General features: G+C 43.1%; 2 protein-coding genes across 5 annotated transcripts in view; one reads left to right on the top strand and one right to left on the bottom strand.

The window, feature by feature from the left end:
* TMEM40 (transmembrane protein 40) overlaps positions 1-10,929 on the top strand; it is a 34,142-nt gene extending 23,213 nt beyond the window's left edge. For all 4 annotated transcript variants that reach the window (XM_014596546.3, XM_019495444.2, XM_019495445.2 and 1 more), the window contains 7 exons: positions 535-570; positions 2,101-2,133; positions 7,192-7,257; positions 7,579-7,650; positions 7,739-7,813; positions 8,491-8,553; positions 8,955-10,929. In XM_014596546.3, the coding sequence (XP_014452032.1) occupies positions 535-570; positions 2,101-2,133; positions 7,192-7,257; positions 7,579-7,650; positions 7,739-7,813; positions 8,491-8,553; positions 8,955-8,974 (365 nt within the window). In that variant the 3' untranslated portion in view covers positions 8,975-10,929. The remainder of the gene's footprint in view (positions 1-534; positions 571-2,100; positions 2,134-7,191; positions 7,258-7,578; positions 7,651-7,738; positions 7,814-8,490; positions 8,554-8,954) is intronic.
* Positions 10,930-13,672: 2,743 nt separating this feature from the next.
* TKT (transketolase) overlaps positions 13,673-21,833 on the bottom strand; it is a 31,512-nt gene continuing 23,351 nt past the window's right edge. Inside the window, exons 10-14 of the mRNA XM_006265375.4 lie at positions 20,212-20,342; positions 18,618-18,701; positions 18,324-18,417; positions 16,337-16,459; positions 13,673-13,981 (exon numbers count right to left, since the gene is read on the bottom strand). Of these exons, the coding sequence (XP_006265437.3) occupies positions 13,794-13,981; positions 16,337-16,459; positions 18,324-18,417; positions 18,618-18,701; positions 20,212-20,342 (620 nt within the window). The 3' untranslated portion in view covers positions 13,673-13,793. The remainder of the gene's footprint in view (positions 13,982-16,336; positions 16,460-18,323; positions 18,418-18,617; positions 18,702-20,211; positions 20,343-21,833) is intronic.

The raw sequence follows: 21,833 nt of genomic DNA, 5'->3' as shown, positions 1-21,833 counted from the left end.
CTAATTGCTAGTATCGTAGATGAGCCTGGAGAACAGCTTCACCTCCAAACATCCCAAGCCCGGGGAGAAGCCAGCACTAGAGCTCAGGCTGGTGGTAGCAGTTTGTACCTTGCCCAGTGCCTGGGCAGAGACAGTTGTTTCTGAAATGCAGTTGAGCAATCCTGACAATATCAATCTGAGGCATTATCTATAGAGCGTGGAGCTGGCCCGCAGTATCAGCTATGCTATAAATCAGGCCCATGCGTTGCTTTTTAATTCTGAAGACCTTTTCTTTCCTTTGGAAATAAAGAATACCAAGCAAGTGCAGCATAGTCTCCTTACATTCATAGTGCCCACAAACAGATGCATCAAACAAGTGTGGTACATAACAAGGACATATAGAACGTTCAATTATTGTGTGGCAATTTTCCTTCAGATGCCAATTGCTGTCAGTTGTGCTTGGGTGGTAAGGGTGTGACCAATAGCAGAATCTTTTTTCTAATGTGTCCTTATTACAGAGATACGAATCTTGTGTGTCTTCTTTCAATATTCTAGGTGCATCAACAGAGACTGTTCCCTACAGTGACGCAGGTAAATGCTCCCATATTTTCCCCTCACACTGCTGGAAAGATAATTTTGTGTTTGGCTGACAGCCTATGCTTGGAACAGATGGAGTGTAAATACACCATGGTTTTTTAGGGGTTTTACTAGGCTTTAGCCTGGGGTACAGTGTAAAAACTGCACCAAGAGCTTCTGTTGCCCTTGCAGATGCCAGGTATCCCCACAGATTTTATTAGCTTGATCTCCACAGCTGGTCGTGAGGTGGGAGCAATTCATTTTCCAGACCTGCTAGGGGCTCTGTTCACACTGCTTCTGTCACGGTCAGCCATTTCAGGAAGGACTGCGTATTTCCAATGGCCAGGTTGCCTTACTCACCTATGTGGCTTCCCAGGATTTGGAGCAGGGGGCGGGGGGGAGTTCCTGCTTCTCTCCACAACCCTTCTCTGCTGAAGCAGACAGCTCAGCCCAGGGCTGGAAAGCATGCTGGGATACTGTGATTTAACCTGAACCAGGAGGGGGTCTGGGACAGAAGCTTCATAAATCGGTTTGACCCAAATCAGTTAAGTCTGATACTTCATTCAACCAGGTTTATCTTAAATCAGTTTAAGCCATTTTGAAACTGGTTTATGTGCACTGAACTTAGGTTCTGTTACAGGTTTAAACCTGTTTCTGATCATCTAAACTGGTTTATATGCAACTTCTGTCCATAGCCGGAGAGACCATCCACCTGCAGAAAGAGAGAGGACTGGTTTTGTGGCCTTGATACGATAGGATAGGAATGGGGCATGATCCACAGTTGACAAAGCTGTGCACAATGCCAGGGCAGAGTGAGTGGGACAGGCACATCCTGACACACCTCCTGATTCTCCACCTGAAAGTAGAGACCCGCAATGCCATTTCTATCCTTGGTTGGCTCCCTTTCTTCTCTGTTATGGCCCTCAGCACCAAGATCTTAACTGAGAGGGTAGGGTGCCACTGCCATCAGCTGGTGCTGCCCCGTTATGCCTCCACTCAGCACAGTTCCCGACATCTTTGCTGCTTTCAGAGCAAACTACTTCAGTGCGCTCTGCTTGACTCAGGGTTCACCTGATGGCCACTGACATTTCAGTCAAATATCTAAAATACTGCTGCTCCCCTTGTGAGCAAATTTAGGAGGTGTGTACACTCTCACCATTCTGTATTGTGCTGCATCTTGCTACTTGCAATTAATGATCAGTTATAATGTCCTTTATCTACTTGGACCCAGCTATCTCAGTGATGGCAGCAGTCAGTTATACCCAACCAACATTTACCTACTGCCTGTTTAATGCTGAATTCCTAGGACACAGAAAGACCTGTTTCTCTCCTTACTTCCTCTTTTGGTTTGGTAGATTCCAAATCTGTTGCCCTCTGGCTTAGTAGGCGAGATGATATTTATCACTGGCTGCAGTTGATGATAATGGGAAATCATTTGGTTTAATAAGCAGTTGTCATCAAAAGGGAGGTTTATTTTTAATTACTGCAAATATACATGTGGGTTTCTTACTAGAGAGCAGATGATCATATTTTCTTCCTTTTCAGAGATTGCTAGACGAGAAGATGCAGTTGCAGATGGTAATTATAAAAAAAGCAAACTGAGCAACTCTGTTTTGTCCCTGTAGTACATGTGCTTTTTCTCTCAGGTGTACTACATATCAGTGATTATTTGTCTGTAGTGGGGAAGTGTAATAGTGCAACACAAGCTTAGGGCAGAAAAGTAAAAGAATAAAAACAATGTAAACTACCAAGATGCAATGCAATATCCTGATAGAACAGATGGTGTAAAATTATCTGATTTCAGGAGTTATACCAGGGCTGACTTTGGCCCATTGTATTTAGGAAACAGCCTGCTACTTGGGTGACCCCCCCTCCCTACTTGGGCGGGACAGTCCTGAAATGTGAACCTCAAGTTCTGGTCCCAGGCTGAATGACTCTGGGACAGTATTTGTCCTGGATTTCCAGTATTGTGCAGGGATCTGGGTTTTCTGTCCTCTGTGGAAAAATGCAGGAAACAATAGGTTTCCCCTTGCAGCCTGGCAGAGTTCCAGCCTGCAAGGGGCTGCTTGAGGCCCCCATGGTGAAGGAGGGAGTGGGGCAGGGGCTGGGTTGCTGCCCAGCCAGGAGAGTGCATGGGGGCTGGGAGGACTGTGCAGCCACCTGGGGAGCAGGACAGAGCTATGAGTGGCTCATTCAGGGTAGCGGGATAGGGCTTGGCTCCCTGCCACTGCTTACGTTCCTGGGGAGGGAGGCACAGGGGGGAATGTGACCCCCCCCAATTTATGCACAGGACAGGGGCAAGTTGCCCGCAGCAGAGTTCAGAGCTCCCCGCCCTGCTACCTTCCCCATGTGGGCTCCACAGCCCAGTGGGCAGGACCCAGCACGGGTTGGGGCAGAGAGGCTTGGTGCAGTGCTGCCACCACCAGGAGCCCTGTGCCAGCCACTCCGCCATGGCAATGTGCCCACTGCCTGCCTGGCAGCAGCGAGGGGCACAGCTCCATGCTGCCAACCCCAACCCAGGACAGGGGTTGCCTTGTCATGGCAATGTGGCCAGAGTGGGGCTCCTGGCAGCAGCAGCAGCAGGACAGAGTTTCCCTGCCCTCCCACGCTGGGTCCTGCCTGCTGGGCTGTGGAGGCTCCCTGGGGGGAGGGCAGCAGGGTGGGGAGGCCCGAGCAGGCAGCCTGCATTCCTCCCCCGCCCCCACAGGCTCCACTCAGCTCTGCTCTGGCTGTGCCGCCATGGGCATTATGGGAGGAGGAAGGAGGCAGGCATGTATCCCACCTTTTTTCCCATTTGGAAAAAATAGTCACCCTACCTGCTAAAGGGCCAAATGTTCAGCCTGCATAAGCTAATTTCTCAGTTAAAGGTGTTAAACTGCAGAAAGAGATCCCAAGAACATTTATGCAAACCAGAATTGTGAAAAACTTTAAATATTAAAACCCAAATAACTGATTTTGGCCTAAACCAAGTTCTCCACAAATATGAAGTCTTCACAAAGCCAAAAAATTCATACACCTGAGTTAGTCAAATAACCTAGGGCTGAAGTTTTCTGCAGAACAAAATAGCAGTTCCTTCTCAAGCATGCTTTGTGGTTCATCTGAATCTAAGACCCAACGTGAAATTTAGGGTTCTCACACAAACCAGGTGAACCACAATTTCTATTTTACCCCTCTATTTTACTAGTTTTATGGATAAAATGAATTTCACAGGATAAGTAGCAATGGCAAAGCTATAGCTCTTTCTGAGTCAAGCTCCAGAGGTCTATTTCAAGGGCATTGCTTTAGGTCTTATCAAGAGCGAGCGAGCAAGCAAATAAACAGGAAAAAAACCTCTACTTAAAAGCTACAAATGTGACTGGAAATAGGATCAAATTCTCAGCCTTTTCTGATGTTTCTGGTGGGCACTGCAGCAAGGTAATTCTCTCTTCCAGCTGATTTTGGTTTTTCAGGACTCATTAAAATTCTGTGCATGCATTTCAAATATGAAACCTCAGAGATTTACATCAGTTCTTATTTTATTCCTCCCCAAATATAACTCTCACTTTTGGGCATACAGAAATTCTTAATCATCGGAATTTGGCAAACTAGTCCTGCCCACAGAAGCATAATAATGAGTAAGGATGTAGGTTGTAGCCGTGTTGGTCTAAGGACATAGGCAGACAAGGTTCCTTGAGTGAATTTGATATCTTTTATTAGACTAACCCAATGGTTGGAGAACAGTTATTAAGCAAGCTTTCAAGTTCAAAAACCCTTCGTCAGGCTAAGGAAGTTTCAGCAGTTGGTGTGTGCTCTTCCTGGATGCAATGAGAAGGAAAAAAGCCAGGGGCTGGGCTGGGGAGTCAGTTGCCCCGCAGATTATAATGCATCAAAAACCCAATGTCTATGTTTAGTCCATGATCTCTAGTATCCAGGAGGTTGATGAAATGGAGCTCATAGGCTCGTCTCTGGGAAGTGTTGTGTAAGTTTCCCTTGAGGATCAGGACTGAGAGATTGGAGAGAGAGTGGTCCACCTGTGAAATGTGCCCTCACCGGTAATTGGGTATTTCTGTCTTTGATGGATTTCCGGTGTGCGTTCATTCTGGTGCGCAGTTGTTGTTTGGTCTCTCCTACGTATTTTCCATGAAGGCGTTTGGTGCATTGGATGAGCTATATTACATTTCTGGAGGTGCAGCTGTAAGATCCTGGGATGCTGATGGCTCTGTTGTGGGGTGTAGTAATAGTGGGGGTGGTGGAGACGTGTTGGCAGGTTTTGCATTTCTTGTCCTGGCACGGTCTGGATCCTTTTGGTGTGTTCTGGGCTTGAGGAAGTTTGCTTCTGGTGATGAGGTTGGCGAGGTTCGGTGCTGGTTTGAAGGCTAGGATGGGTGGTTCTGGGAAGATCTTTTTAAGAATAGGGTCTCTTTCTAGCATGGGTTGCAATTTTTTGAGGATTTTCTGTACAGGTTCAAGGGAGGGGTGATATGTCATAACCAGCGGTGTGCGATTTGTGGGGGGTTTTCTTCTGTACTGCAGCAGTTCTTCACGTGGTATCCGGGTGGCTCTTTTGGCCACCGTGGATGTTACCAGCCTATATACCAACATCCCACACCAGGATGGCATCCAAGCCTGCCTTACATATCTACAGGAACAAGATTACAACTCAGAATACAGGCCCAAAGATATTACTGACCTTATACACTTCATCCTTACACACAACAATTTCACTTTTAATAATCAACACTTCCTCCAGACGATGGGAACTGCTATGGGCACTAAAATGGCCCCACAGTATGCCAACCTTTTTATGAGCCACCTGGAAGAAGACTTCCTCAAGAACTGCACCATCTAACCCTTGCTATACTTAAGATACATCGATGACATCTTCACCATTTGGACTGAGAACCTGCAATCTCTGATTGAGTTCCATCAGAAATTCAACAATCACCATCCCACCATCCGACTTTCTCTAGAATACTCCAGCACCAACATCTCCTTTTTAGACACAACGATCAGTATCCAGAAGGGTAAAATACAGACCACAGTATACAAGAAACCCACAGACCAACATACATATCTGCACAGAACCAGCAATCACCCTAAACACACCAAAAAAGCTGTGATATACAGCCAAGCCCTCAGATACCACCACATCTGTACTCAAGAGAACACCCGGGATTGCCACCTCACCAAACTTAAAAAGGCTTTCACTCAACAAGGACACTTGTCCAGAGAGATAGGTCACACATTTGAAAGAGCCACCCGGATACCACGTGAAGAACTGCTGCAGTACAGAAGAAACCCCCCCACAAATCGCACACCACTGGTGATGACATATCACCCATCCCTTGAACCTGTACAGAAAATCCTCAAAAAATTGCAACCCATACTAGAAAGAGACCCTATTATTAAAAAGATCTTCCCAAAACCACCCATCCTAGCCTTCAAACAAGCACTGAACCTCGCCAACCTCATCACCAGAAGCAAACTTCCTTAAGCCCAGAACACACCAAAGGATCCAGACCGTGCCATGACAGGAAATACAAAACCTGCCAACACATCTCCACCACCCCCACTATTACTACACCCCACAACAGAGCCATCAGCATCCCAGGATCTTACAGCTGCACCTCCAGAAATGTAATATAGCTCATCCAATGCACCAAATGCCCTGATGGAAAATACGTAGGAGAGACCAAGCAACAACTGTGCACCAGAATGAACGTGCACCGGAAATCCATCAAAGACAGAAATACCCAATTACTAGTGGAGGCACATTTCTCACAGGAGGGCCACTCTCTCTCCAATCTCTCAGTCCTGATCCTCAACGGAAACTTACACAACACTTCCCAGAGACGAGCCTATGAGCTTCATTTCATCAACCTCCTGGATGCTATAGATCAGGGACTAAACATAGACATTGGGTTTTTGATGCATTATAATCTGCCTGGCAACTGACTCCCCAGCCCAGCCCCTGGCTTCTTTACTTTTCATTCCATCCAGGAAGAGCACGCACCAACTGCTGCAGCTTCCTTAGCCTGACGAAGGGTTTTTGAACTCGAAAGCTTGCTTAATAACTATTCTCCAACCATTTGGGTTTGTCTAATAAAAGATATCAAATTCACCCAAGGAACCTTGTCTAATAATGAGTAATGCTTTTTATTCCATGATAGTAGCTGTGGCCCTGGAAAGCTTATTTCATCCTTAAGGCTCATTTGAAATGCCTTATTAGCTTAAGCATCCTGGCTTGATATCCTGTCTCTCCAGTACAGTTCAGAGACTACTACTTTTAAATTTGAGGTGTTGTGAGTACAGTGTTGAAGGCCAGAGAAATTCTGTTTTAAAGGAAACTATGTTTTTGTTAATTCCTATATGCACTATAGCTATATGCAACGCTCCAGTACCAGTTAAAATAATAGTAGGGGTTTGGGGTTTTTTTTGTTTGTTTGGGGTTTGGTTTTTTTAACATTTTTCTACAATCAGTGGCCTGATTTTTCTGAAAGGAAGGACTGTAGAGTTAGATCTTCCCTGTGAGTAACAGAAATATTTTTTGTGCTGGTTGTCAAAGCAAAGTTAATTTTAGATATTAGAAGAAAAGATGCTCAAAACTTTCCCACTTTCAAGTAACTATTGTAATAACACTTGTCACTTTTCCATTAGCATATGAGAATCACAGTGATCACTGTGATCAGAGATCCAGGTGGTGGATGAGCATTCGGAAAGATGGTAAGAAACATCTCTGTCAACTAGCTGCTTCCAAACCAAGACAATGTTGGGCCAAAGATAAATGTGGTATAAGGTCTTTGGCTGCACTTCAACAAGGTGCTTAAGTATGCGTGCAACTTTAAACGTGATGAATCTCTTTGAAGTTAAATCAGGCCACTCAAGAGTTTAGTTACACATATGCTTACCAGCCAAGTTGTTCGTGGGTGTGTGTGTGTGTGTTTGTGATACAGAAGAGTAAATGATCTGTTTTGATGAGTGCTGTATGATCAAGGGTTATCATTGTAATGAAATGTTTTAATGTCCTTTCTCTCTCTCTCTCAGATGAATTCTTTCATTTTGTCATTCTTTGCTTTGCCTTTGGAGCCTTACTGGTTTGCTATTACCACTACAAAGGTGAGACAGGATTTTAGCAGAAGGACAAACTGTTGAATGTTGGAAGATAGAACAAAAACAAATACTTATTTATTTTATTTTTTTTTAGACTGGATCATTTCTCTTGGTATTGGTTTAATCACCTTTGCTTCCCTAGAAACCACAGGGATTTACTTTGGTCTGGGTAAGCATGTTTAACAGCACTTAAAACTGGCAGTTTTATATAAAGCACCTGGGACATTCAAGAGTTTTAAATGGTCACTTAACAGATTTAGAAAAATGCTGTTGGCTGAAATTATATAAAATATAGTCTTCTCCTGCAGTATTTCAGCATTTCATAACACTTTTACTGTCACCCTGGCTTCTGAGAGTTCAAGAAAATTGTTGACTCATTTTCTTTCCTTACCAATCACAAGTTCTCTGAGGACACAGAAATCCTTATTCTCCTGCAAAGGTTAAATATTTCTGTCATGGAAACTTAACTCCTAGGCAGTATTGGTCCTGGCTCAATTCAGGTAAGTGTCTAGGAACCTCAGCTCCTATTGAGATGAAGGGCGATTGATGTTGCTCAATAGATTTAAGAACGTTGCTACAGGAAATAAAGTTGGAGATCCTCAGGGACCTCACTGGGGAAGAGTGCAGCTGATAGAAAGTTATGGTTTTCCAATGCACCAGAGTAGTAGAAGTATTCCAATGCATCAGAGTAGTGCGTGAATATGAGCCTTTCTGTGGCTCATATTCACGCACCCAGCAGTTTTCAGAACCACGAAGAAAATGTTCATGACTTGCTCGTTCTAGTGCGCTTCCATGCTCAGTTCTTGCAGTTCCTAACCCCACTTCTCATGTTTTGTTTTTAATCAGTGCACAGAATCCGCAGAGTCCTTGAGGGCTTTATTCCGCTGATTCAGAGATTCAGACCAACAGGTAGGAACATCCATATTTCTAAATACATTTCCTGTCTCTCTGAGCCCAAAGAGTTGCAATGTCTAACTTGTTTTGGAAGTCCTGTAGTACAGACCACTGCTGCTCATTCATCTCTGCTATCTCCAAATGGCAGAATGCTTTCACATTCTCTGCACACTGCTCCTGCTAGGGAACTAAAATTACTTCTTTGGTAGTGTTCGAATGAGATTTATATGGATCAACTCAAAATGTGAACAAACAGACAAAGCCCTATTTTTGGTCTTCAGTACAGACCAGCTAGCATCTATTTGTACTTGAAATACTAAATAAGACGCATCCAAACTGTGGCATCAGGGAGCTAACGAGATTTAATTTGAAGTGAATACTCCTGACAGCTCTTTGTTTTCTTTCTCATCATACAGGCATCAGCAAACCTGACTAAACAGAAGAATCCTAGAGAATTCAGCAAGTCCCTGGATTCCTGGATTTACTGTATTAAAGTTAATAAGCTATTTTATGGTGCAGTCATACAAATCTAATGACTAATATAGAATATTGAAGTGTTAACCATCAAAGATGCATTATCCTCTGCACTAGGGAAGAGTTGTACCCGTGGTGTTTCTGTCTTTCATTCTGAAGTGCTTTGTGGCTCATTGCAACTACCTGTAAGGCAAACTGGGGTTAGGGTATACATTCATGCTAAGCCAGATGTTTTAGTTCATCATGTTATTTTCCCCATATATAATAATCATGTTGATCTCACTCAAAATCTGAAATCAATGGTAGGGTTCATATCATCCTTAGTGGGATCATGGTTAAGACCATTAATACTAGAAAAAGGGCTCAAGTAGCTTTTAGGGGGGGTCTTTCCTTCTCTCACATTTCACCTCTGGTTTACTTGTCATGTCGCTGAGGTCTTCCTTGTTACCTGAGTGTGATTTGGGAATATTCTTCCATGAGCAGAGCCCTGAATTGCCACAGTAGCATGCAACAAGCATATCCTTTATCTCAAGGAGACAAAACTCTGGCATTCACCAAGCCTCCTTCACTGCTCATGAGACTGCAAGGGGGGCAAATCCATTTCTTGCTTGCCCAGTTGAACACCAAGGTCACGTCTGCAGACCTGTCTGAAGCACTACACACCACACATTTAGGTGTTCCCCATACTCCTACCTTGCAGTATGGGTATTTTTTGACCCTGGGAGATCCCGGGGTCAAGAAAAACTACATAGAAAAAAAGTGGAGTGGCACATGTGGCAGCAGCACATACTGCCCAAAACCGGAGCCTGGCCCACCTGAGCCATGAATGCCGGCTAGGTTCCCAGCTGCAGGAGTGACATGGCTGCAGCTCCTTGAGGGCCCCAGGATTCCAGGTAAGGCAGCTGGGGCTAGCACATTTGCTGGCCCCAGCCTCCCCTACCCCACACGGGGTATTCTGCCGCATGCTAGAGGGTGTGTGGCACAGGCATACCCCAGGGACAAGAAGCAGCGACACAAGATGTGCTACTGATTCTTGTCCCCAGGGAAACAAACATCTGCACTCGTGCAGACGTGGCCCAACAGTCCAAATAGGTTTGGAGCAGAGTAATTTGTGGCACAACTAATTAAACTGGTCTTATGATTTGCATTGAAAGCAGTGTGAGCTTTTCCATGCAGTGAGGTGAGATACACAAAGAAGTGAATATTAGGGACAGCAAATGTCGTTTCTCTTCCTCTGACAGCACTTTGAGGAAAAACAAATGACTGTTTAAAATATATCTTTTTCCCATGAAATAACAGTGTGAATACATTGGTCCTGTCATTGTGCAGGTAGTGTTTATGAATGCATTTGTTTGACTAGAAGGGCAGCAAAGCTCTAGAGCAGGGGCTGTCAACCAGGGAGGCCCTGGGGGTACGCATGGGGATGGAGCGCTGCCACTCACCACCCTGCGCTACCTCCCAGGAGCAGGGCCAGGGTGGGGGGAAGGCACGAGGGCAGCAGTGCTCGTCTGTGGGCTGCACAAGTGCCACCTGGGCGCGGGGTGGGGAGCTCGCACATGCTGCCATCCAGCCCCCCTGACCGGCGTCCACTCACACGCCCCCCCAGCCACTGGGGGTATACCTATTAAAAAAAGGTAATAGCAAGTGTGGGCAGGGAAATGTGTAAAAATTGAAGAGGCAGATTTGAGGACAAGAACCCAACAGGCCTATTTTTAATATAAGCAAACTGTCACTTGCAATCTTGTTTAAAAAACTAGAAGCTGTAAGCATTAATTTTTAAGCATGTATGCATCTTTCTTTATTAATTTAGTTTTACTGGTTTGTAAAGGGGTACTGCCAATTGTATTTTAGCCTGTAAAAAAAAAAATGAGTTAAGTTGTAAATTAAGCCAAAATATTAAAAATAGTATTTTTCAAATGCTCCTAGCCACAGATACTCGATGTACATACTGTTTCTGTGTCACTGTTGCACAATCCTTTGTCATATAAACTGTTAGATAACATCGCTTTGAAAATAAAAATCCATTTCAGACAAAGATAGCATGGATGCTGCAGAATTGCACAACTGAACAGCACAATACGAATATTGTCATCCTGCTTTTTCAAAGCAAGGCTGAGAAACTTCTTAGATTCTTCCACGGAACATGTCTTAGCCTGAAGGATGACTCAGGCTATTGGAGGAGTCTTAGACAGGGCTGGGGAGAAGTATATCTCTATCTGTATTTAATACGGTGAAATTCTACCAGAGAATGCTATCTTCACATCTGGGCAGAACTATCCTTGCTTGATTTTCAAACATTTCTTTTTCTTAAATGATCAGAATGCTTAGAAATTAAAGCAATAAAAATAAATATTTTAAATCTCCAAACAACATATGAAAAGTAGGTTGATAAAAAATAAAGCTTTCTTCCAAGTCCTGAATCTTTGTGAAGCAATTCAGAGATGAGTCAAATTTTAAAATAATCATTATAAATAATATTACCGATATTATGTTAGGTTTCTATGGCAAAAGAAGAACTACATTGAAATAAAAACCCACAGTCTAACAGATGACAGGATAGGATGCTGCAACTTCCTTTTGTGCAATATTTATATTAATCTTTAATGTTATGCTGGAATTACTATGCGAGAAAAAGCAAACTGGAATTCCTAACAAGAGACATTGCCAAATAGCACATAAAATGCTTCTGGATAAAACTTAAAAACAGCTGCTATCTGGGTCCTTGTACATGAACAGCCTGTTTTTTTGATAAAACACAAGCATGGGCAACATCCTCATCCCTTTAGGCTGAATAAAAGCCTGGAGTAGTGTAAAGGGCATAATAAGCTCTGGAGAAGGACATGGCACAGCACAGGCATTCCACAGACGCAGAAGGCTGTTTTCATGAGGACACCTTTGCCCGCGTTGGCGTAAGGGACATGCTAGAAGCTGAGAAGTAGAAGGCATATGCTGCAAACATGCAACCACAGCACTACAGCATTCTTAGCAGTACTATGATCCACAGGGTAACCCCAAAGATGGCCATAATTTAGACTATGCTATAAATGGGAGGTGTGATTAGTATGGATAGGCAGCATGCCTATGCTACTTAAATCTAGATGGCTCAGCTACCCATGATAATGAGGTCACAGCAGCCTAAGCCTCAGGGCAGCCTGGCTACCCAAAGCTACATGCAGACTTCTGCAGACCCATGCAGAAGTCTGCTGCCATGCAGTCACTACACTGTTACCCAGATACCTAGCTTGGGTACTATAATCACAGCTCCCAAATGCACTGTGGACAGATACCAGATAGGCCTTCAGACATACTCAGTTTGTACCAGGAGTTGCTTCAATCCTTGGGGCAGAGCCCAGGACTGGGAGGATGGAAAGACACCTTAACCACCTCCCTGTGAGGTATACAGTCTGTGCTGCTCTTCTGAAACACTGCAGGACAGACTCATTTTGTTTCTTCATTATAAAAATGTACAAACTCATAAGAATTTGGATATGATGCTTAACATAGAGTCTGTATAGGGGGAGAAAATGACAAGCTATAAAACAAAAACATCCTTCCCTACAGTCACGTCCTATGGGGATCCCAGAATCCCTTGCTCTCCCATCAAGCATGTATTTGAATGGAGATCACCACTCAGCTTCTCTTTCTACCTGTCAGTTTCTGCACTTGAGACTGCCTGCCTCATCTGTCTACAGTGGAGCCAGTCTGGCTACCACTGACCCCTTCTGTCAGCAATACTCACTGTACACACTCAAGGCCGTGAAGGAAAGCATGAGGGTAACTGGTTGCACCTAACTTCACCAACCCAGGACCAGGTTGGGCTGAGCTACCCTCTCCAGATCAGCAAGGATTTTTGAAGCCAACTCCACAAAAGGCTTCAAAATGTCTTCCATTTCTGCTGTTGGACCTCTTGCTGCTGCTGTTTGTTGGCTGTCCAGGAGACACAGGACTTCCGGAGTCTGCTGTTGTGCTGCTTGCTGTGCAACACCAGACGCACTGTCCTCTTACCTTTTCTGTTTTAATGGGAGCAAAAATCCAATGGGGCTCCATTAGCCAAACTCCTCTGGCTATGTTCACTCCTTTCATTTTTTCCTGCTGCCTCCATTACCCTTCAGTTCCAGGGGTCAATCATCTGCCCACATTTTGTACCACGAACAAGCCAGTTAGTGCCTTTACCAGCCTGGAAAAACCTAGCGCCTTGTCCAAGTGTCTTTTCAGGACACAGCTTTATTCTTAAACACAAACTGGTAAAAAAATCAAAGAAAGCAGACACTCAGTTCACCCAAGGTTACTGCTCCTAGAGGCCCCTTCTTTTCTAGTCTTCTGCTTCTGGGCCTATTGTAGAAGACCAGTTCTCTCCTGATACTCTCTCACCCTTATATAGTGAACACCTGACCACTTCTCTGCCGACTATATAAACTATACAGTGGTGGCTTGGCTCTAAGTCCTTAAGGGAGAGCAACCCAACACATCGCCAAGAGAGAAACAGATACATGTTCTATGCCCTGTAAAGCTGATGACATTAACCAGCCATAATGACAGTAGTCCTCCTTAATGACGACAAACCCCACAAAAGACCACAGTATTTTCATTCAGACCCCACTCACTCCAGCTCTCTCCAGAAAACGAGAACCGTGAGGCAGAATAACTTATAAGACACTCCTTTTTTTGGAAGCTTGTCTTTTTATTAGAACTCTGCATATATGTTAAGCACCTTTGCCTGAAAGTTGCAGTACTTCCATTTTGAACACTGTTTCTCTGTAACACAAATGAGAAACTTCACACTATTCAGTATTTCTTGATTTAGACACTGCCACCTTAACCGCTTGCACAATGGCATCTTTGTCAATGCCAAACATCTTCAGGAGCTCAGCTGGTTTCCCACTTCTGGGCACATGATTTACAGCCAAACGAGTGACTGTGATGCCAGGCTCCCCAACGACTGCAGCTGACACTGCTTCTCCAATGCCACCTGCAAGAAACAGCAGACATGAAGTGCCCACATTTTTCAGGCTAATAGAAATTTTCTTCATATGCAACTACATCCAGCTATTAAAAAAGACAAATCTGGGATATCAACAAGTTTACAGATTTGCTCTGCCCACTTAAATGCCTGCAAACTCAGCACTGAAGCTGTAGCCATCTAGACCAGTGCCTGGAGAGTACATGGGGAGGAAAGATGTGAATTTCACACCCTGAGAAGACTGGACCATCATGCAAACCTCTGTAATAAATGTCTGCCTAGAGCAATGGCCAGCAACTATCAACATCTGTATCCTGGAACACACATGGAATGTATGAAATGGGGCTTACAATCAGGAAAGCTCACTATGAATAACTAGAAATAGATTACCTCAAGTTTGAGCAGGACAACACACTTCTAAGACAAACTGACAGTAACAACACCAGGCTCCATGTCGGCCCCTTTGCTCAAGTTTTTTTTCAAGTGCATTGCCAATATAGAACAAGCCCAATAAGTAACTCTTGGAAGTTGCTACCTGTTTGCTTTTGTGCGATATGAAGACTCATCATTACAGAATGTGCTTGCATGGAGCAAGCCACTGAGGACTTGTGCAGAAAGGAGATGTCACACAGCAAAAGGCAGCAAAGTATCTGAGCAGATTATCCGCTGAGGAGGTGAGACTCTTCAGCACTAGCCAATGATTGTCAGGAGCAGGCAAGGGTTAACTTTGTGCTGGTGCAGTAATGGGGATATATATAGAATAGGGATGTGAAAAGTTAAACAGCTGTTTAATTGGTAAGTGCAGCAATAACCGGTTAGCTTACTGGTCAGGGGCGGGCAATTATTTCAGGCAGAGAGCTACTTACCGAGTTTTGGCAAGCTGTCAAGGGCCGCGTGGGTAGCCCTGCCCCTTGACAGGTGCCCCACCTCCTAGTCACCATCTTGGGACCAGAAGTCCCACCCCTAGCCTCTGAACTTTGCCACCAAAAGTCCCTCCCCTTGTGCCTAGAAGTACTCCTTTGAGAAAGAGTGTTTGCCATCTTAGAACAGGAAAAAAACCCCAAATTATATACTAAAAAGCAAACACCCATAATAATATATTTTAATTTAAAAAGATATCTTTTTGTCCTGATTTGTGTTTGTGCTGTATATGTAGAAGTGATTGCATAATAGTGCAAAATGCAGTCTTACTCTTGTATAGTGTGTGGGGTGTGCAGGGTTGTCAGGGGGTATGGGTGGGTAGGTGTGGGGTTTATGGGAATGTGTGTGGGAGGGAAGGGTGCGACTGGGAGCCCTGAGTCAGTTAACACCTGCCCCACAACTGCCTAGAGCCTGAGCGCCCTGCGGCGCCTCCCCGCCACTGCCAACAGTGCACAGCCCCAGCGTGCCCCGTGCCTGCTCTGCACTTCCCAGCTGCATGCAGCAGTAGGGGCAGGGACCAGTGCATGCACCTGCAACCCTGCGCTGGCTCTGGGCTTACCCACTGGGGCTGAGCAGTGGCAGCAGCAGCTGGGCATAAACTGCTGCTGGGCACAGGGGAAAGCGCTCTCCCTGCCCGCTGGGCGGTTTTTGGTGCAGCCACCCAGAGCCCACACTGAACTAGGCTGTGGTGTGGCTCCTTTGCCACCCCCCTCCCACCCTCCATAGGCTTATGCTATGGGTACTCCAAGAGCATTGCGGACAGACGGACTAAGCACTTTATTATATAAGAATTAGCCTTGGAAACTCTTTATGCATCTATGTTCACATCCTCCTTACCCTGATGGTACTTCATAAGCCCTGAAACCAGATACTAGCCCTGTAAGTAGCTGCAGCAGGGAATGAAAGTTGGGCAATGGAAATGCAGGCGAGAGAGGTCCATACCCCTGATTACCTGAGCTGCTGTTGTGCAATGGTGGTGAACAAACTTAGGGAACCAAGATGGTGCAACTTACATCAGGGCAATTAAGAGAGCTGAGGCTGGAGATCCTGGCTCATGTCAAGCAGCCCAGAATTAAGTCCGCTGCTGCAGCTTGACTCTGCTACGCTCTACCAGGCTGTGCGCGCTCTCTGCTGGCCACTGGGCTGGAGGAGAGGCCAGAGCCCTGGATTCACTCCCTTTGATATTTATATTATGATATCACCATGCTCAAGACTTCACTTGACTCTTGTCCCTACAAGGCGAGGTGAGGAACCCTCCTAAATCAGGTGCCATGTTTAAGGAGACCTTTGCAATAAAGCAGGTTTGCAACTTTTTTTTAAAAAGGTATTCAATTTGTAAATTCATCTTAGGACTTTTCTGAGCCTGAATAAGAGAGAGGCCAGGGGCCCTTCCGACTCCAAAAGCCCCACTTGGTGAGCTGTCACCCACTGAACCTGACTTACCTTCATGGTAATGGTCCTCCACAGTGATAATTCTGCCTTTAGTTGCTTTTGCATTTTCAAGTATGGTTTTCCTATCCAGGGGTTTTATAGTGAATGGATCAATCACTCGGATTAAGATCTTCTCTGTAGAAGTAAAATTGTAAAAGTTATTGTAGAGAAGAGTGAAATGGCCTTGGAGAATGCAAGAAGTATTAACTTAATGAAAACTTTACTGGGAACCCGTAGAAGGCTCTTAAGTAATTATTAAAAAAGCAGCTCTAATGACTTCTAGAGTATCCACCTAAGACATTTAAACGGCCCTATTTCCACAGCAACTAAATGTTCACATTCTTTAATGTTTTTTTTTTTCACAACATCTGTGGCAAACCAGGAACTTAATCTGGGGGGGCCACCACCCAGGGAGGCATCCTAACCACTAGACTATCCTTCCTCTTCAAAGTATTACTCACAGGGTTTTTATTCTCAACTTAAAGTGAAACAGGCTCTCCCCTCACTTCCTTGTTCCTGGTGATTGCTCCTGTTCCTGGCACAAGTGCTTTTACCTCACCAGAGATCTACGTGCAGTATTTCAACTGGCTTTAGTCTGAAGACTCCCACATAAACTCTCCCTTGAAGACCATTTCCGATGTGTATGCAGCCACAATCACTACACCTTTCCTGAGGCTGCTGATGAGCAACGCAGCCAGGGTTCACTGAGGCATAGGGAAACCTCTACATTATGCTGAGAGTCGGAAGGCAGCCTTGCAGTTGCTAAGCCAGCTCTCTGCTGTCAGAGGATGTCCCTACTGTGGGGTTATGTCTCCACAGCTGGTTAAATTACATTTAGAGTCTGTGATGAAATGAAAAGCAACTGTAGTGCAAAGGAGGTTCTGGGTCTAAAAATCTTACAAGAGTGGCCCACAATCTAGAGAGCTCAAGACCATAGTAAAATCTCTTTTCAACCAGTCACTGTGTGCACAATGGTATTTATGTGAACTAAGGCTTCTAAAGCCTTTTTTTCATTCCACTCTGGTTACCTTTTGTGTGTGTAGACCATTGACTCAGAGGTGTTCTTGTTAGTTGCAACTTGCTGTTAACTCCACTGAAAGGTTTTTATTTTCTCCAAGAGATGGTGTCAGTGGATTAGAACACACTGGCTTTCTGTGTCTAAAGTGGTGATGCATTTATCAAAGAATCAAGTGACCAATGAAGTGTACCTATGCATGAAGCTTTATATGTATCAAATCCTATTGCAATTACCCTCATTCCCAATACAGCAAATGATTCATGCAGCAAATGATTCATGCAGAACATAAATGCACAGGTTAATCCTGGAGCCTGAAGCATAGTTAAGTCTCCTCAATGCCTCACCCTCATATTAAGGGCTTAAAGCATTCTGGGCAAAAAAGTCATCACCACCACCACCATTATTAATCATAATAGTACGTACAATAATAATGACAATATTCTACTAACTGGTTCTGATGTCCTTGAATCACTCTAGCTCAATGCAGTTTTTAAACAAACATACAAGGCTTAATCAAGTATGAACATGAGAACATAATGTAAGATTTAAGAGTAAAATTAAATGAAAATATTTCAAAAGAAGGTGGGACTTGTAATCTAACATATACTTGATCATTGTGGATCATAACTGTTGGCATAGTTTAGTTCAATGAGATAATCAGATGGTCACTGCTTCACTGTATATTCCATTAGTATTATTAGACTGGTTTAAGAAAAAAAACAGAGCAACTGTTACTCTTGTGAGTAGTCCCACTAAAGGAAACAGAACTACTCAGATAAAAAGGTACTATTCTTTGTAAGACTGCCAGGATAGGGTGAACCTTGCAGATTTTAGTTAAGAGAAGATCAGCTGTTTCATAAATTTAAATGTCATTTAAAAATGTAAAATCTCATCAGTGTAAAGGTCCGCCTTGCTCCAGTCAGGCTGACTGGCACTGTTCTCTTCATGTTTGTTTAAAGATAAAAACCAATCTCTAGTCACCTTTCTTCAGATGCTCTGCTGCAGCTAGCGCCTCATGAAGAGTCACTCCTGCTCCAATTACAGTTACCTGGTCATCCTTACTCTTGAATACCACCTGAAAGAGAGGAAAAACACAATGAAGGATTTGTTTAGTTTAGTTTATAATACATAAATTAACCAACCTCAGTAGCTAAGACCACATGAACGTTCTTTACAATACTGAATCTTTGACATTAGGTACTTTGGAAATAATGTTTTTTTGAGCATGAACAGGGCATGTTTTTTCAGTTTCATGATCCTCTAGACAGTACTTACCTTGGCCTGTCCAATATGGAAGTCCTCATTGCTGCTATAAATGACAGCATTTTCAGGACGACTGGTCCTTATGAAACAAATGCCCTGTTTCCAAAATGAACACAGAATGGGGTTATGAAAATAGCCATGACAGACATTCTGATTTTCAATTATATAAATAATAGATAAATGGAAGAAAAAAAAAAATCAATTTTCATTTGTTTAATCCCTTCTCTACTATTTGTGGTTTTACTGAGTGAGCTTTCCCTGCCCATCAGTTCTCAACAAACTGATAAGTGCTTTTTGAATTATAACTTTTGGTCACTGCAGCACCCTAGATTTTTATTTTTTTATTTTTTTTTTTACAGTGCTCTATCATAGTTACTCTTCCACAGGCCATCTTTACTCACCTATCTTATCTTTTGGAAATGATAATCCTACCTAAATCCTACCTTGCCTAATTAGATTTTAAAAAGCTTCCCAAACTGCTAGGGAAACAAAAATCCTAGTTCAGTTCCTAGCTTCCGGTACAGAAAAAAACCCAAAAAACTATCCAAAAGAAGAAAGTCTCAGCTGAAAGCCAGGAGGCAAATATTATCTCTTTCAGATCATGTTTAAATGCTCCTCAAAAGTAACAATTCCTTTAACCAACCATGCTTGATACTCCAAATTCTTTCTCCTTGCTCTCCTGTTCTACTTTTCATTTCTGATACTCCTAACTTGAAAAGACCTCAAATTCAACAAATTCATAAGGGAGCATTAGAAGAAGCATAAGGACAGTGGCTAAAATTATTCAATCCTTGCTTGAATCAAGCTCCTGTTTAAAAATCAAGATTTTTTTTTTTTTGGAGTAGGGACAGTATAAATCTGAGCTGCTGCTGGCCAGACCAATTTTGTTAAAAAATACACTGAAGTGAGCAGACACGGGATTAGAGTTTTCCTAATGCCTCCATTACAGAAACAACAGAAGCACTTAAAGTGACTTGTCCAAAGCTAGATGGGAAGTTGGTAGCAGAGCAAGCAACAGAACCTGATCTGAGTCTCAGTTCTGTTTCTTAAGCCCATGTACAAGCTCACCAACAGAAGAGTCCAAGATAAAGGGCCAGACTCTTAGCTGTTATAGATCAACATAAATCCAACAGAGCTACACTGATTTACACCAGTTCAGGAGGTGCCCCAGAAACTGTTGTTGACTTTATTTCAAACATCCTCAAGTCATGCTTAGTCTGGTTCATCAGGGTTGAATCTGTTCCCCAGAGAACACCACCCTATTTTAAGTTTTGCTTTTGGCACACGAGCTGATGATTAAAAACAGAGCTAGTTAACACTGTACGATCTGCCCCTATTCCTGAGACGGTTTGAACCCACTAGACAATGACTAACTACTCGTTTATCTCTCTGACAAATTTGGCCCATGTTACTCAACATCTTTTATTTGTGTAATCAAGACAGGATGCTTTTACACCTCCCTAGATGAACTGCATTTCCCAACAATGGCAATGCCTTGAAGCCTCTTAAATGAATGGAGGCACACTGGTAAAAGATGCACTGGTAACAAAAAGCAAAATCTTCGCATCTTGTAAACACTACGCTTCAGAAATAGAGTGGCACATACCTTAGTGTTGGCTGCTATTTCTACTGCTTTTTCAGTAGCTACAGCATCACTAGGATAAAAGACAGTTGAATTGGGAACAGCACGAAACATGCACAAATCTTCCAGTCCCATCTGAGAAGGTCCATCCTCACCTGAAAGAATTAAAACCACAGGTAACAGTGAATACACATCTGCTCTTTGTATTTACCATAACAGTGAAGTTTAAAATAATACAGAAATGTATATATCAGGCACACAGGGCATGCAAGTCTACCTGCTTGAGAAAAGAATCATCTTGTCCTTAAACTTGGAATAATCTAAATAGTAAATAAAGACAGAAGGTGACTAAAAAGAAAGAGAAACTAGGGTTACAAAGAAAAGTGAAAAATGCAACAATATAATATGAAAGAAAGAGACAACTAAAACAGAAAATACACAGACATAAGAGGAGTGATCACATCTGAGCATCTTCAGATACATATTTCTACATGGAAGTGGCATGAGCCAAACTGGATTCAGCTCACTGCAGCCACACTTTTAGACTGCTGCAAATGTGAAAAAACTGCATTGATTTATTCAAAAGTCACAGCCCATTTGATATAATTATTTTCAGATACCTGAGTTTGTTTAAAGAATACACAAGGATATGTATTTTCATAAACAAGCATGAATAATGAGAAAACATATTCGTTTAAGTGTTCATGTATTTTATGGCATAAAGTGCAGCTATGGAAAAGAGAATCTTAAGTCAAAACCAGAGACTGGATACCATGATTTTTTATAGATAAAAAAAAACAACAAAATATCTGTATGAGATTTCCAGGATGTCAATATTTCAGAATACTCATGGAAAGATTCTTGATTACGATCATGTCTCTGCCTGCAACACCAAATAAGATGTGGGGAGCATAAGTCTTTCTGCTTGCAATTATTGTTACACAAGAACAGAGAGTTCACAAAAATTTCAACATTTCAAAGGCGGCAAGCATCAAACCTTAACTTCTTTGTGAACTTAAAGTGAGAGCCAAGCCAAGAGTTAATAGTCTCATCATGCAGTCTTCATAAGGGGGTAGGGTGAGGATCGCCTCTCACTGACATCTGTATATTTAAAAAAGCATGCACCTAAGACAAACTGGACTTCCATATGCATTTCCCTTCACTAAATCTGAAAGATGGACCCAGAAAGATCTGTGCTTCTTGTGGAAGAAAAGTGAAATTGGTAAGCAAAATGACAGGGGATTAAACAACCCTGACAATATTGGGCAGTTTCTACAGTAAAAAGTTTAGGTAAGTGATGACAGTGAGTGACTTTTACAATTCACTTTCATTATCATCAGGGATCCCGGTTTTCTCGGTTTAAAAACCCATAATTCACTGTTTAAACCCCCAAAATCCACATTATTCCATGATCAAAAGGAAATGCCTCTATACAGAGAGAGAGAGAGAGAGAGAGAGAGAGAGAGAGAGTGTGTGTGTGTGTATCAGTTGAACGCAATGTTTTATTGATATATTTACAGTCTTAAAGCAATTCGGATGACTATGAGTGCCACAATCATTATAATAAAATAAATTCTAAATACCTATATATTTTGGCATTTGATTTTGGGTTTTTAATCATAGAAAAATCAGAGCTCCCCCTGCCC

This window comes from Alligator mississippiensis, chromosome 12 (assembly GCF_030867095.1).
Source record: "Alligator mississippiensis isolate rAllMis1 chromosome 12, rAllMis1, whole genome shotgun sequence".
Taxonomy (NCBI): Eukaryota; Metazoa; Chordata; order Crocodylia; family Alligatoridae; genus Alligator; species Alligator mississippiensis.
Note: the sequence above shows the minus strand (reverse complement) of the source record. Positions and strands in the feature narration are given on the sequence as shown.